This window comes from Phalaenopsis equestris, unplaced genomic scaffold (assembly GCF_001263595.1).
Source record: "Phalaenopsis equestris unplaced genomic scaffold, ASM126359v1 Scaffold001339, whole genome shotgun sequence".
In the NCBI taxonomy this organism is placed as follows: Eukaryota; Viridiplantae; Streptophyta; class Magnoliopsida; order Asparagales; family Orchidaceae; genus Phalaenopsis; species Phalaenopsis equestris.
Window position 1 is genome coordinate 62760 of NW_018165778.1, and position 13277 is coordinate 76036.

Consider the following 13277-nt stretch of genomic DNA (forward strand, 5'->3'; position numbering starts at 1 on the left):
AATGGGGTAAAAAAATTCGCGAACCGCGGACCGCGGGGGTCAGCCCGCGGTCCGCGTCTTTTAGGAAATAAAAAACGCTGTTTTAAATAATCTACCAAAAAGTGCGAACCAAACGGTATGGCGGCGTTTTCAAAACGCCGCCCGCACTTATAAGCTGCCCCAAACGGGCCCTTAGTCTACCAGTTTGTGCAAAATGTAAAATTTATAGCTATTTTTTATTTATGGGTTTTGTAACATTTGTTTTTTCGTGAACTTTCATTCATGTCATTTTTCATTTTCACATCAATAAAGACATTTTGGGTGTGGTGCTTGGAGCACCAGGACTTAAAAAAAGCCACTTTGAAATACTTGCGATTATTAACAAAATTGTATCAGATTTGAATAAAATCAATTATTTAATCAATTTTGGCAAAAAAATTTATAGCAAGTTAAAATTTAGAAATTAATTCATCAGGAAAAGTAGAAGGATAGGCCTCAAGCTTATATAAGAAAATGATCATCCCTTGAATCTTTAAAATGTTCAAGGAGTTGGCTTCTGGATGTAGTAAGAATAACATCCAATTAGAATTTTAATAAAAAAAAAAATATTTAGTTTTGTACATGCGTCAATCTACTATTTATAAATACAAACTCTCATGGATTTTATCTTCTATTGACCAAGATAGCCAAAAGAGTCACATCTGCTTCCGTCAAATAAGGAAATTCCTATAGCGTTGGAAAATCATTAAAGCCCATTCACAAGTAGCAAAATAAGAGAAATCCAAGCCCCAAGTTGCCCACTCCAAAGTATTATAACTGAGGAAGCCTTCATCACAAATAACGGCAACCGAAGATGATCAAATCTATTCATTGCATAAACTTTAAAAGTCCATCATCTATCTTGTTGGAATAATGAAATCTTAGAGGAAGGAAAAACGAAAGCTAAAGAATTATAAGACTTGATAGGTGAGGTAAAACCAAATATCACCGAGGAAGAATCTATTGAAATGGCGCCTTTTGATCTCTAAGAATCATTGAAGAGAACTTGTTGGAGCTATTATTCAAGCTTCCTGTGGAGGAAGCTCTACTTCACATCTCCTTTGCGTTGCTCTGATCGAAACAAAGCTTCATCAATGATGTATTACACATTTAATTCTAACAATCTTGCATCTTTTGGTAATTGTATTTGTATAACATGCAATTGTCTCTTGGACCAAGCAAGAGTATTTATGCGAAAAATGATCTTCCTATTTCAAACTTTTTCCTCGAAGGCTTTAATTTTCTTTTAATTTCATATGATGTCATTCTACAATTCCAATATCAACATTGTTGTCATATCATCATCATCATCATCATTATGGAACCACTTGTAATCTAATTTGTCAAATCGAACTTTACTAGTCCTTTTTTATGCCTACTATTATGTTACAGGTTTTATTCATCTTTACAGATACTCAATCCTCTCACTAATGTTCAACTTTGAAAATATGTACAGGCATTCAAAAATGGCCCGGAAAGCAGATACATAGTCATAATTATCGCATTCCTGAGCCATTTCTAGATCAGGTATGTAATTATCTTGTTAAAAAAACTTCCCATTATAAATGTTGAAGGATGAATTCTTCCCATTATATATATATGTGTGTGTGTGTGTGTGTGAATATCAGGCTAAGACCACACAGGCTAAGACCACCACATCAAGTAAAAGTATGGATGATCTAAGAATGTAATTTCATTTTCATCTTCAGCGACAAAGATACATTCTTACGGAGAATTCTTGGGTTGTTCCCATCCAACAGTTGGCTGGGTTACACCCAATATGGTTTAATGTCTAGATTTTAAAGAACTTAAGTTGAATGCCTTACCGGGTGCTTGGGTTAGGTGTGACACAGACATTTTAGTGGATTTAATGAGTTTTTTGCGGATCAACCATAAATTTTTTTTTTGTTTAATATAATAAAAATACTTCAGTGGCCATAATCCAGTAGAATCTTGCCTAAGGTATCTCATCAATCACACAGAATGTTGCACTGGTTACTTGACGAGTTTGCATATGATTATATCCCACTTCACCAGTGAGATCTCAACATTTGGTAGGGCAGCACAATTTCAGTAACAACGCATATATATCAATTAAATTTTATTATTAATTTTCATATATCCGTTATATCTAAATTTTCTTTATTTATAAAAAAAAATGAAAACGAGAGAATTTGTTTACCAAATTTTTTTATAACTTCCCCCACAAGGGACAAATTATGAGATAGTTTTATAAATTTTCATTTATTATAAAGTTTCCTCTCAAGTCATCATTTAGAGGGATAATTGTAAGGTGCTAGATAGAGGCAAAGAAATTTTTATAAGAGCGGGATACTACATTGGGAAGAGTGGATTATTTGACTGAGAACATAAGAAACTTAGCAAATAACTATATTGGGATTGCAAAAGTAAATATATTTGATTAATGCAAATTTTGATGCAATTCTCAAATATCTAGAACTCTGATACGATTTAGAACCAAAAATTGCGAATAAATTACTGTAGAGAGATAGAGAAACTCAAATGAGGGCTGATTTTACTAATATTTATAAAGCTCTTCTAACAACTCATCAATCACTGAAATAACAAATTTGTTTGAGACAGTCTCCTTGTTCAAAACCCAGTAATTCACACAAATTCATCATCTAAAATCTTTCTTCTTCGCCAATAAGATTGGATGAGAAAATGGACTCACACAAGGTCTGATAATTTCGTCGTCCGAAGATACCAATATGGTCTAACATAGATAGGGGGGATTCCCTCATATAATGTATTGACATGCTCTCTCTAGGGCAATAACTTGCTCGGTTGCTGAAAGATTTCAACAAACAACTGTAAGAGCTGCTTAATCTCCTAGGAAAACTGTGTCAACTTGGATCTCAGAACTTCTTAATGCTCCACAAATCCACCAAATAGTCTGATCCCGCTCCTCATTGACGACCACGGTTTTGAGCGAGACTATGATTTTGCATAAGCTAGCATCTCCTCTCAGCATCACCTTCCCACCCTTTACTTGAAACTCCATTGGGATTTTCAGTCCACCTTCATCTCCCTAAGTGTCCACAACCACTTCATCCCCAAAATCACATTAGTGCTTCTCAAGTCCAAAGGAAGTTCTCTACCACCTGTAAGCTATGCAATGTTAGAACCAATCCCTGGCAAATTCCCTGACTTGTTTTGCGCTTCATCTATCCTTATTAGGACAAAAAAGCTTCCTGTATCTACCAGCTCTAACCCTTGTTGATACATGACCTGATTTTAGATGAAACTATGGGTGGCTCCACTATCCACAAACACTACAGTTGGTTGCTCCTCGATCCGCCCCTTCACCTTCTTGGTGTGATTCAGAGTAAACCCCACTACTTAATTAAGTGACACCTCCACAACATTGAAATGCAAACGCTCCTCTTCCTCCATCATGTCTTTCTTCGACTTCTCATTATCTGTCTCCTCCTTCGCATGAACTACAAGGTGCTCTCCTGGGGCATCTCTCATCACATCAGAAACATAATCGTTTCTTTTATTCTTCACCGCTGCATTGATGAGGCGTTTGAAATTTCCCCCGGAATGGGTCCCCACTTTCATCTTTTTTGACGTCTTATTCTGAAACGACATCATTTGGATCCTCAATGTCATGGCCGTTGAAGCACTTTTGTTGAACCCCCCCTTCTGCGATGCTGCCTTTATAGTATTTTTCATTTGTTTCTTGTTATCCATCATCTGAGCGAGCTCCATCATTCCCTTAGTCCCCGTGGTCTCAATGGTTGCTCCATCATTTCCTTGCTCTCTCTTCTTCTCTTTCTATGCTGAGATATACCGAAGATGATAAACTTACAAGAGAAATAAACCCAAATTTTTTCTGCCACAAGCCACCAAGAATAAGTCAAGGGAGAACAATCTTCTTTTTCTTTCTTCTTCCTTCTGCCGCAAGGAACTACTGCTTGCACCCGCAAGGAGGAACTACTGCTTGCACTTCTCTTCCTATATCTCGAGGAAGCCCAAAGAAGAACACCAAAAATGTCACGTAGTAAACTGAAGGAGAGCTGCTGCGATGTCTTTTATCACGAGAGAGCCCATCGGTTTGCGATTGAAGAGGCGGGAGGCGAATCAAAGCCTTCGCGAAACAGGAACAGGTGGAGGCGGCGTTTCGCGAACAAGAGGCTGGAGTGGGATGAGGTCGCGACGTTTTGCGATCATGAGCGGAAGCGGGAGTTGGGGTTGCGACGGGAGCGGGAGCGGGAAGACGGACCGAGCTCCAAACTCAACAAATCTCCCACTTAGAGACCGATATACAAACAACAACATCTCTTTTCTCAAACTGATATCCTCCACTGGCGACTTCGCCTTTTTCTTCAAACATGAATTCTCCACCTCTGCAACTCAAAGCCCTTGTCTTCACACCAGAAAACCAACTGAAGCTGCACACAACTTCAGTTTCTATAGAGTAACATTCTCAGCCAACATATCGGCAGGATCAACATAGTTTTGCACTTTCAAGCTATTTTCTGGATTACTCTTGTCTCTGCTTACAACTCCCATTGCATGGGCAATATCCTGCCGCTGCTGAAAGTCTTTTTCAACTAGTCTAGCCTTTCACCTCTTACTGTCATCATGTTTAGTCTTCACCCGATATACTCACTTATTGTGTAATGTTTTCTTCCTTGGTGGAAGTTCTGTCAGCTCCCACTTTCTTGAATTTTTATCTTGCAAGATTTTCTCATAGCTTTGTGGTTTTTCACCATCTGTCTGTAGAATAATAGAAATGGGTGCCCCCACTCTCCTCTTCACTTCCATCACTGTGACCTCTGGTAGATCAATTCCTATCACATTCAAAACTTCTCCATCTGCAAATATACTTTCCCAAAATCACTGAAACATAATTTTGCATCAATTCCTGATGGAATGTTGTATGGAAAGAAACCTCTTAATCCAATATCCAATTATCAACAAAACTATGAACTGCCAACAGTAGTGCATCATATATTTCTTCAGATACCATATTTGCGCTATCATTCTCTATCTTCTTGGGATTTCCGTAGTTCCTATTTATGTGGTCAACTTTGCCACAATTCTAGCAGGTTGTCTGGTGATCAGACTTTGATTTTAATCTCCCTCTATTTGAGTTTTTGTCCTGTGATCTCCATATGAAATCAACATTCAGTGCTGAACTCGTACCTGAGATCTCGTCAGAATTTTTCCCGCGTACCTACTTAGCCAAAATTAAGTTACAAATACCATCATATTTTAGTTTAGATTTACCTGCAGAACTGTTAACTGTCATCCTTATTGCTTTCCAATTATTTGAAGCGCACGTATCTCATCATCAAAGTTAATTTCAACATACGACAATTGATTTGTGATAGTATTGAAATCATTCAGGTGTTGAACAATATAAACATCTTACGTCATCTTCAAATTGAATAATTTTTTCATCTGATATACCTTGTTATTTGCCGATGACTTTTTATACATACCTGATAAGACTGTCATGAGATTTGCAGTCGTCCTCTCATTGACGATGTTGTTTGCAACTGACATCGATAAGTTCAATCGAATAACCCTCAGAATCTGTCGATCCAACAAATTACATTCAGCCTCATCCATCTTTTCAGGTATTTTCCCCAATAACGGAAGATGAAGTTTCTTCCTATAAAAGTAGTCATCTATCTGCATTCTCTAGTAATCAAAATCTGTGTCATCAAACTTCTCGATCCCTGAAACCTTCATTTAATCTACAACCTTCATTTTATCTGCAACCATCGTGCTTTCTTCAGAAACGAAACCACGGGCTCTGATACCAATTGTTGTGACATATCTGACGTTTCGCGATCGGGAGAGGAAGCGGGAGTTGGGGTCGCGACGGGAGCGGGAAGACAGACCAGGCTCCAAACTCAACAAATCTCCAACTTAGAGATCGATAAACAGACAACAACATCTCCTTCCTCAAACTCGTATCCTCCACTGGCGACGTCGTCTTTTTCTTCAAACATGAATCCTCCACCTCTGCAACTCAAAGCCTATGTCTTCACACCAGAAGATCAACTGAAGCTACGCACAACTTCAGTTTCTCAAGAGTAACACCCTCAGTCAACATATCGATAGTCAATATAGCTTTGCACCTCCAAACTATTTTCTGGATTACTCTTATCTCTGTTTACAACTCCCACTTTATGGGCAGTATTATGCCGCTGCTGAAAGCCTTTTTCAACTGGTCTAGCCTTGTACCTCTTACTGCCTTCATGCTCAGTCTTTACCCGGTACACCCACTTGTTGTTTACTGTCTTATCCCTTGATGTAAGTTCTGCCAGCTCTCACTTGCTTAAATTTTCATTTTGCAAGATTTCCTCATAGCTGTGGTTTTCCACCATCTGTCTGTGGAACAATAAGAATAGGTGCCCCGGACCACTCTCCTTTTCACTTCCATCACTACCCTATAGTGTGGCCTCTGGTAGATCAATTCCTACCACATCAAAACATCTCCATCTGCCAGATATACTTTCCCAAAGTCACCTGCAACATAATTTCGCATCAATTCCTGATGGAATGTTGTATGGAAAGAAACCCCTGAATCCAATATCCAATTATCAACAAAACTATGAACGACCAACAGTAGTGCTTCCTGCATTTTTTTAGATACCATATTTGCGCTATCATTCTCTATCTTCTTGGGATTTCTACGGTTTCTATTTATGTGTCCAACCTTACCACAATTCCAGTAGGTTGCCTGCTGATCGGACTTTGATTTTAATCTTCCTCTATTTGAGTTTCTGTCATGTGATCTCTATCTGAAATCAACATTCAGTGCCGAATTCGTACCTGAGATCTCAGAAGAATCTTTCCCGCGTACCGCCAAAATCAAGTCACGAATATCATCATATTTCAATTTACATTTACCCGCAGAACTGATAACTGCTATTTTTATTGCTTCCCAACTATTTGACAATGATGTCAACAATATTAGCGCACATATCTCATCATCAAAATTAGTTTCAACAAACGACAAATAATTTTTGATAGTATTGAAATCATTCAGGTGTTGAGCAACAGAAACATTTTTCGCCATCTTCAAATTGAATCATTTTCTCATCAAATATACTTATTTATTCGCCGATAACTTTTCATACATACCTGATAAGACTGTCATGAGATTGGCAGTCGTCCTCTCATTGACGATGTTGTGTGCAAGTGACCTCGATAGGGTCAATCGAATAACCCCTAGAACCTGTCGATCTAACAAATTACATTCAGCCTCATCCATCATTTCAGGTATTTTCCCTAATAACAAAAGATGAAGTTTCTTCCTAACTTCTCATAGAAGTAGTTATCTATCTGCATCCTCCAATAACCAAAATATATATCATCAAACTTCTCGATTCTTGAAACTTTCATTTCATCTGCAACCATCATTCTTTCCTCAGAATCGAAACCACGAGCTCTGATACCAATTGTTGTGATATATAAAATAGAAAATAGAAAATAGAAAATTGAAGAATGATCAATGACGAAACAAAAAATAGAATGAAAAAATTCATACCACAAAACAGTAACACAACAGAACACACAAATTTACGTGGTTCGACAAATTGTCTACGTTCACGGAGTTGCAAAAGATTTTACTACTGAGAAATTTACACCAGTCGATGATGTCAACTAACAACAAAAACACTTCCTCTCTCTCCTCTCGTTCTCTCTCTCTCTACACACCGTAAGCCACCAAGGAAGGAAGAAGAACTAAAGGGAGCAACAGAAAACTTGCGATTTTTTCCTATGTTTGGAGTTTGATCACGCAATCTTCTTCTTCTGCTTTCTTCTTTCTTCTGTCGCAAGGAACTACTGCTTGCACTTCTCTTCCTCTATCCTGAGGAAGCTCGAAGAAGAACACCAAAAAGGTCGTGTCGTAAACTGAAGGAGAGCCTCTGCGATGCCTTTTATTGCGAGAGAGAGAGCGCATCGGTTCGCGACTGGAGGCAGGAGGCGAACCGAAGCTTTGCTTCGCGTAACAGGAACAGGCGGAGGCGGCGTTTCACGAACAGGAGGCGGGAGCGGGCTGAGGTCGCGATGTTTCGCGACCAGCAGCGGAAGTGGGAGTTAGGGTCGCGACGGGAGCGAACGCGGGAAGACGGACCAAGCTCCAAACTCAACATTAAAGTATCTTTGAATTTTTTCACAATCATTGTGTCCTGTAGAGGCCTTTATTTTGCTAATAATTCATGACAAATGACCATGCATGTAAAATTGTTGTGGTATTGTTGCAGTTTTCAAACGACCCCAAGTTGGAGATGATAAAACTTTTTCTGAATTATTTATGTGAATATAATCATCAATAATTTTATTTTGTCACTATTATGTGCTTGTGCTGTGAAGGAGCATGACATGGTATAATTCAAATCATGGATTATATTTATCATCAGCGACATGTCATACTTCGTCATTTTCAGAGTAGTTAGCATGCCAACCATAGGAAAGAAAATTCTAGAGAAAGCTAGAAAGAGGAGAGCGATCCAAGAGACTCTAGAAGGTTTCATCGCATTTTAGCGAATGTTCGAAGGAAAAAGCTTCAAGGATAACTTTAGGAGAACCTAGAAAGTTCTAGAATCATGTATATATTAAAGGGCAATGAAAAGCTATCTAGAAATTAGTCTATTTTAATGTAATCTTCAAAGTTCTTTGTGGCTTAAAGGGGATTATAATAATTGTCCTTCCTCATTTTTAACCATCCAAAGTTTCTAAGCAACCAAGTGTGTAATACCTCATTACTTAGGGTCTTTTTGGGGTTGCTGCAACTTATTAATAAGCTGTTGCGTAGTAACTGTGGCAGAAAACAACTGCGGATAAGCTGATTGTGTTTGTTTTTTGCAGTGTGAAAAACATCTGTGTAGTAGCTATTTCTGGACAAATGATTATTCTGCTCCTGTATTGTAATGTAGTTTGCAAACAAACTGTTCATACTAATACATTCCATACATGAATGCAAATATTCAGTGCAGAACATTACAAAATAAAGATAGACATCTCATTAAACAGTTAGTAGCATGACTACTAAAATTAAGAACATAACTATTAAAATAATAAATAATTATATGATAATATTATTTTTAAAATTCAGACAGTATATGTCATGAGATAAGTCGTACTCTACGGAAACTCAACGGCCAATCACTCTCGGTGGTGGAATATTCCAGCTCATCTGTGCACCAACATCAACATCTCAACTCATTAACACCTCCACTTGCAACACCACTACCATCACCTCCACATAAACAACTCAGCACACCAACGCATCCACAACATCATTGACATCACCTTCACACATCAACATATGACTCATACACGTTCTAAACGGCACATTTATATTTTCAAATGATTGCACGTGCTATCAACACCATCACAAGAACAAAATAGAGCAAACAAAAAACCATATTCTAACTGCATTCTCTTTTTCAATTATTTGCCATTTTTTTCTAATTTTCACTGTAAATACAAGACTCTACCCCCACATATTTAAAATAGACACGACACTTGAAACATTGCTTTGTGTAAAAATCCTCACTAATATTTATACAAAAGAATAACAACAGGACAAAGTAATGCCAGAGCAAAATCGCAACTGCTATGGATGTTAGGTATGTAAATATCCCAGAATGAAGACTGAAAGTGTAAGGCATATGGTCCATTCTGAGCAAAACTCACAAACCACATAAGAAAAGACAGAGAATACAAAAATACGAAATCCAAAATCCACTTTCACATTCCAAAGTCATTGCACATGGAATTTCAAACAGAGCAGAGAAAATCAAATCTCAAAATCCAACATCAACCGAAATGCATTGCACATACGCATCTCAAAAGGAAAAAATCACAGCATAGTTAGGTAGGGAATACCGGAACATAGTAAGATTCAAACATCAAAACCACCGCAGGAAGAGGAACCACCGCACAAAGGGCATAGACAATGATCTAAACAAAGTTGAAGAATGGAGAGAGAAAGAGAGAGAGAGAGAGAGAGAGAGAGAGAGAGAGGGAAACTCACCGCAACGATTCCAGAGAAGCGAGAGAGAAAGAGACAATACGTTACACCTTCCAAACGCAAGAGAGAGGGATTATGACAAGAGTTGCGAGAGTGAAAGAAGGCACCACAAAATCACGAGATAGAGAGGGATTAGGGTAAAGAGTCACGAGAAACAAAGGAAAGTGGGCCACAGGGTCGAAACCGCGACCGCGTTTAATCACAATTTTTTTGAAAACTCCACCGCACTGCAACATTCAAACGCCCCTTGCTTCTCCAAACGGGTTGTTAGTGAAGTGTTCCTTTATTCAGTCACTTCTCATTCTCTTCTAGAGAGTTTTGTGCTTCCAAGTCTAAGTGTTGCAAGTGTTAGGCTGATCTAGTGCTTAGGAAGAGTGCAAGGCACACGGGTGACTTGCGAGAAATTTGTTCGTGATAGTTGGTGTCAGGCCAAGGTTAAGGCACGACAAAGAGTTTCAAAGAGCATATCATGGAATCTGAGGCCACAAATGTAGAGTCATCTCAACGAGAACCAGGTTGTGAGGAGCAACAAAATCCTGCTAAATCCAAACCATATGAAAGGTTTAAGGAGCTCATATATGGCTTTGATTCGTGCCTTGCTTTGTTGGAGGAGGTTATGAATGACATGGAGGCCCAAATGGAGGGTCTAGGCCAAAAGGTGGATGACCTTGAGGAGGACGACATCACCATCCATTCCACAATCAGGGAAATGATGTTCCAATTAGAAAAATTCATGGAAGTCCAATTGACAAAGATGCAAAAAGACCTAATGGGATCTCGTCGATGTACAACGATCTCATGAATAAGAGATGAGCAACCTTCGTGCCATCTTGGAGGAGATGCATGGAGATGTATCGTTATGCAAGAGGGGACTAGGGACATCAACCAACCGCTATGCATTCGAAGTCAAGTGCATCAAAGTGCTTAAACTTCAGAGTTTTGGAGCTCACAACGCCAAAGAAGTAGACAACTCCTTATGGGGACTAGGATAATATTTTGGAGCCATAAGCATTACTGATAAAAATGCAAAGATCCAATTTGCTGCTCTTTCTCTCTCTGACACCGCTATGTTATATCGAAGAAGAAGGGGAGGAGACATAGTGAAAGGTATGTGCATCATATCCACCTTTGATGATTTCAAGAAAGAGCTTAAGCGACAATTTTTTCCAGAATGCGGGGGATGAGGCTAGAGCCTGATTGCAAAGACTCAAACAAGTAGGATTGATTCTGGAATATATTAAGGAGTTTACTAGTTTGATTCTTAAAATACACAACATGTCAGATTAGGTTACTATCTTCAACTTCATGGATGAGCGTGGAAGTGCAAGATCTTGCTACTGTCATTGCATTTGTTGAGAGCTTGATTGACTATGCAAATGAGTCAACAACACCTATAGATGAGAAGAGTGCTTTCGTCAATAATGAGGGAAATAAGGGTTAAGACAAAGAAGAGACACAGTATGAATCACCCTCGTTCAAGGGCAAAGATAAGGAAAAGTAAAAAAGATAACAAAATCAAGCCATATAACAATTGCTTCAGTTGTGTTGGGCCTTATTGGGTAAGGGATTCTTCTTAGAAGAAAGTCTTGAACGCTCTACTAGCAATTCATCATGAAGAAGAAGAGGCATTATGAGGTAATATGGTGGCACAAGTAGGGTCTATGCAATTGCTGAATGAGATACAAATTTTAAGAAAAGCCCAAGCAAAAAGGGTTACTCTTTGTAGAAATTGTAGTAAGTGGAAAGACTTCTAGAGCAATGGTGGACACGTGTTGCTCATAACTTCATCTCTATTGAAGAAGCACAATGGATAGAACTACAAGCAGTTGGAGAAGGAGGCTCCATCAAGATAGTCAATTCAACGTTAGGACCAATTCATGGAATATCAAGAGGAGCAAAGATCATTATTGGAGTTTGGTCATGTACATTGGACTTCTCTGTTATTCCATTGGATGATTTCGAAGCTGTTGTAGGGCTAGACTTTTTGGATCAAATAAAAGCATTCTCAATACCCTTTCCCAATAGCATATGCACCATGGAAGGCAACCAAGCTTGCCTATTATCAATAATAAGGACAAACGAGCAAGAAGCTACGGTGTTATCAGCCTTCCAATTCACGAAGGACATCTGACAAGAGGAAGAAAGCTACTTAACTATTCTTCATGACTCCAATAATGAAGAACCAAAGATCCAAGAAGGTATGCCATGGGAGGTAGTAACGCTAATTGCTGAGTTTAAAAATGTCTCACTTACAGAGTTATCAAAGGAGCTTCCACCAAGAAAAAAAAGATAAAGCATCAGAATAGGCTGGAGCCACAGATTGAGCCATCAACCATGAAATCTTATTGCATGACACTTCTCTCCCATACAACCATTTATGAAGGAAAAATCTCAACAGTTTTCAAGTTTGCCAAGTCAGGGAGCAAACAAAGGGATTGGTTCGAGTGTCACTACCTAAAACTACAAGGACTACAAATGGTGGCAAAAAAAGCGACATGTGAGTGTAGAAAAGAAGGTCCATCAAGAGGAATCTCTAAGCGCACGAACAACATTAATCACTTCTTTTGATAAGAAGGAAGATGAAATACTTGCTGATTAGGTCAATCACCGAGGAGGCGCACCAAATTATAAGAAATACCTCATCAAGTGGAAAGGATTACTTGATAGTGAGGTCAGCCGGAACATGAAGATATATTGTAGCAAAGAAAAGATCCAGCTGTCACGATCAGGCCCGGAACTTAGAATTAACTAAGACGGGAACAGACGGTTGGACTGTGTGAATTAGATTTACTATATTCAGTTACTGTATAACAGATAAAAAAGCCAATAATTATAATTCAATTAAAGCGGTACAATTAAAATTACATTTTTACTTGTTGTTCGCGTATTCTATAAGAATTTTTCATTCTATCGTTGATCTTTAATCGCTTAATTAACCCAAAAAATTAGTTTAAGATAACAGTGAGTTAAACAAACTAGTGAGTGCTCATATTCCTAAACTACAACATAAGGAAGAAAAAAGTAAAATGCATGCTAGATAAAAAAATTAATGAATCGGTATTAACATTTTTTAATGCTATCAAAGAATCTTTATCAATATCATACCAATGTCATTCCATATCTATACAAATGTCACAAGAGCATCATCTAAAAACTTGTACCAATTAAGGTGTTTTAATATCAATATTATTTTTCATATTTATACGGGTATCTTAGTGTACTCTCACTAGTA

General features: G+C 38.2%; 1 protein-coding gene across 6 annotated transcripts in view; it reads left to right on the plus strand.

The window, feature by feature from the left end:
* LOC110034056 (flavin-containing monooxygenase FMO GS-OX-like 3) overlaps positions 1–13277 on the plus strand; it is a 38286-nt gene that overhangs the window by 7584 nt on the left and 17425 nt on the right. For all 6 annotated transcript variants that reach the window (XR_002295009.1, XR_002295010.1, XR_002295012.1 and 3 more), the window contains exon 2: positions 1475–1545. Coding sequence is in view for 2 of the 6 variants with exons in the window: in XM_020738301.1 (XP_020593960.1) it covers positions 1475–1545 (71 nt within the window). In the remaining 4 variants the exon portion in view is untranslated. The remainder of the gene's footprint in view (positions 1–1474; positions 1546–13277) is intronic.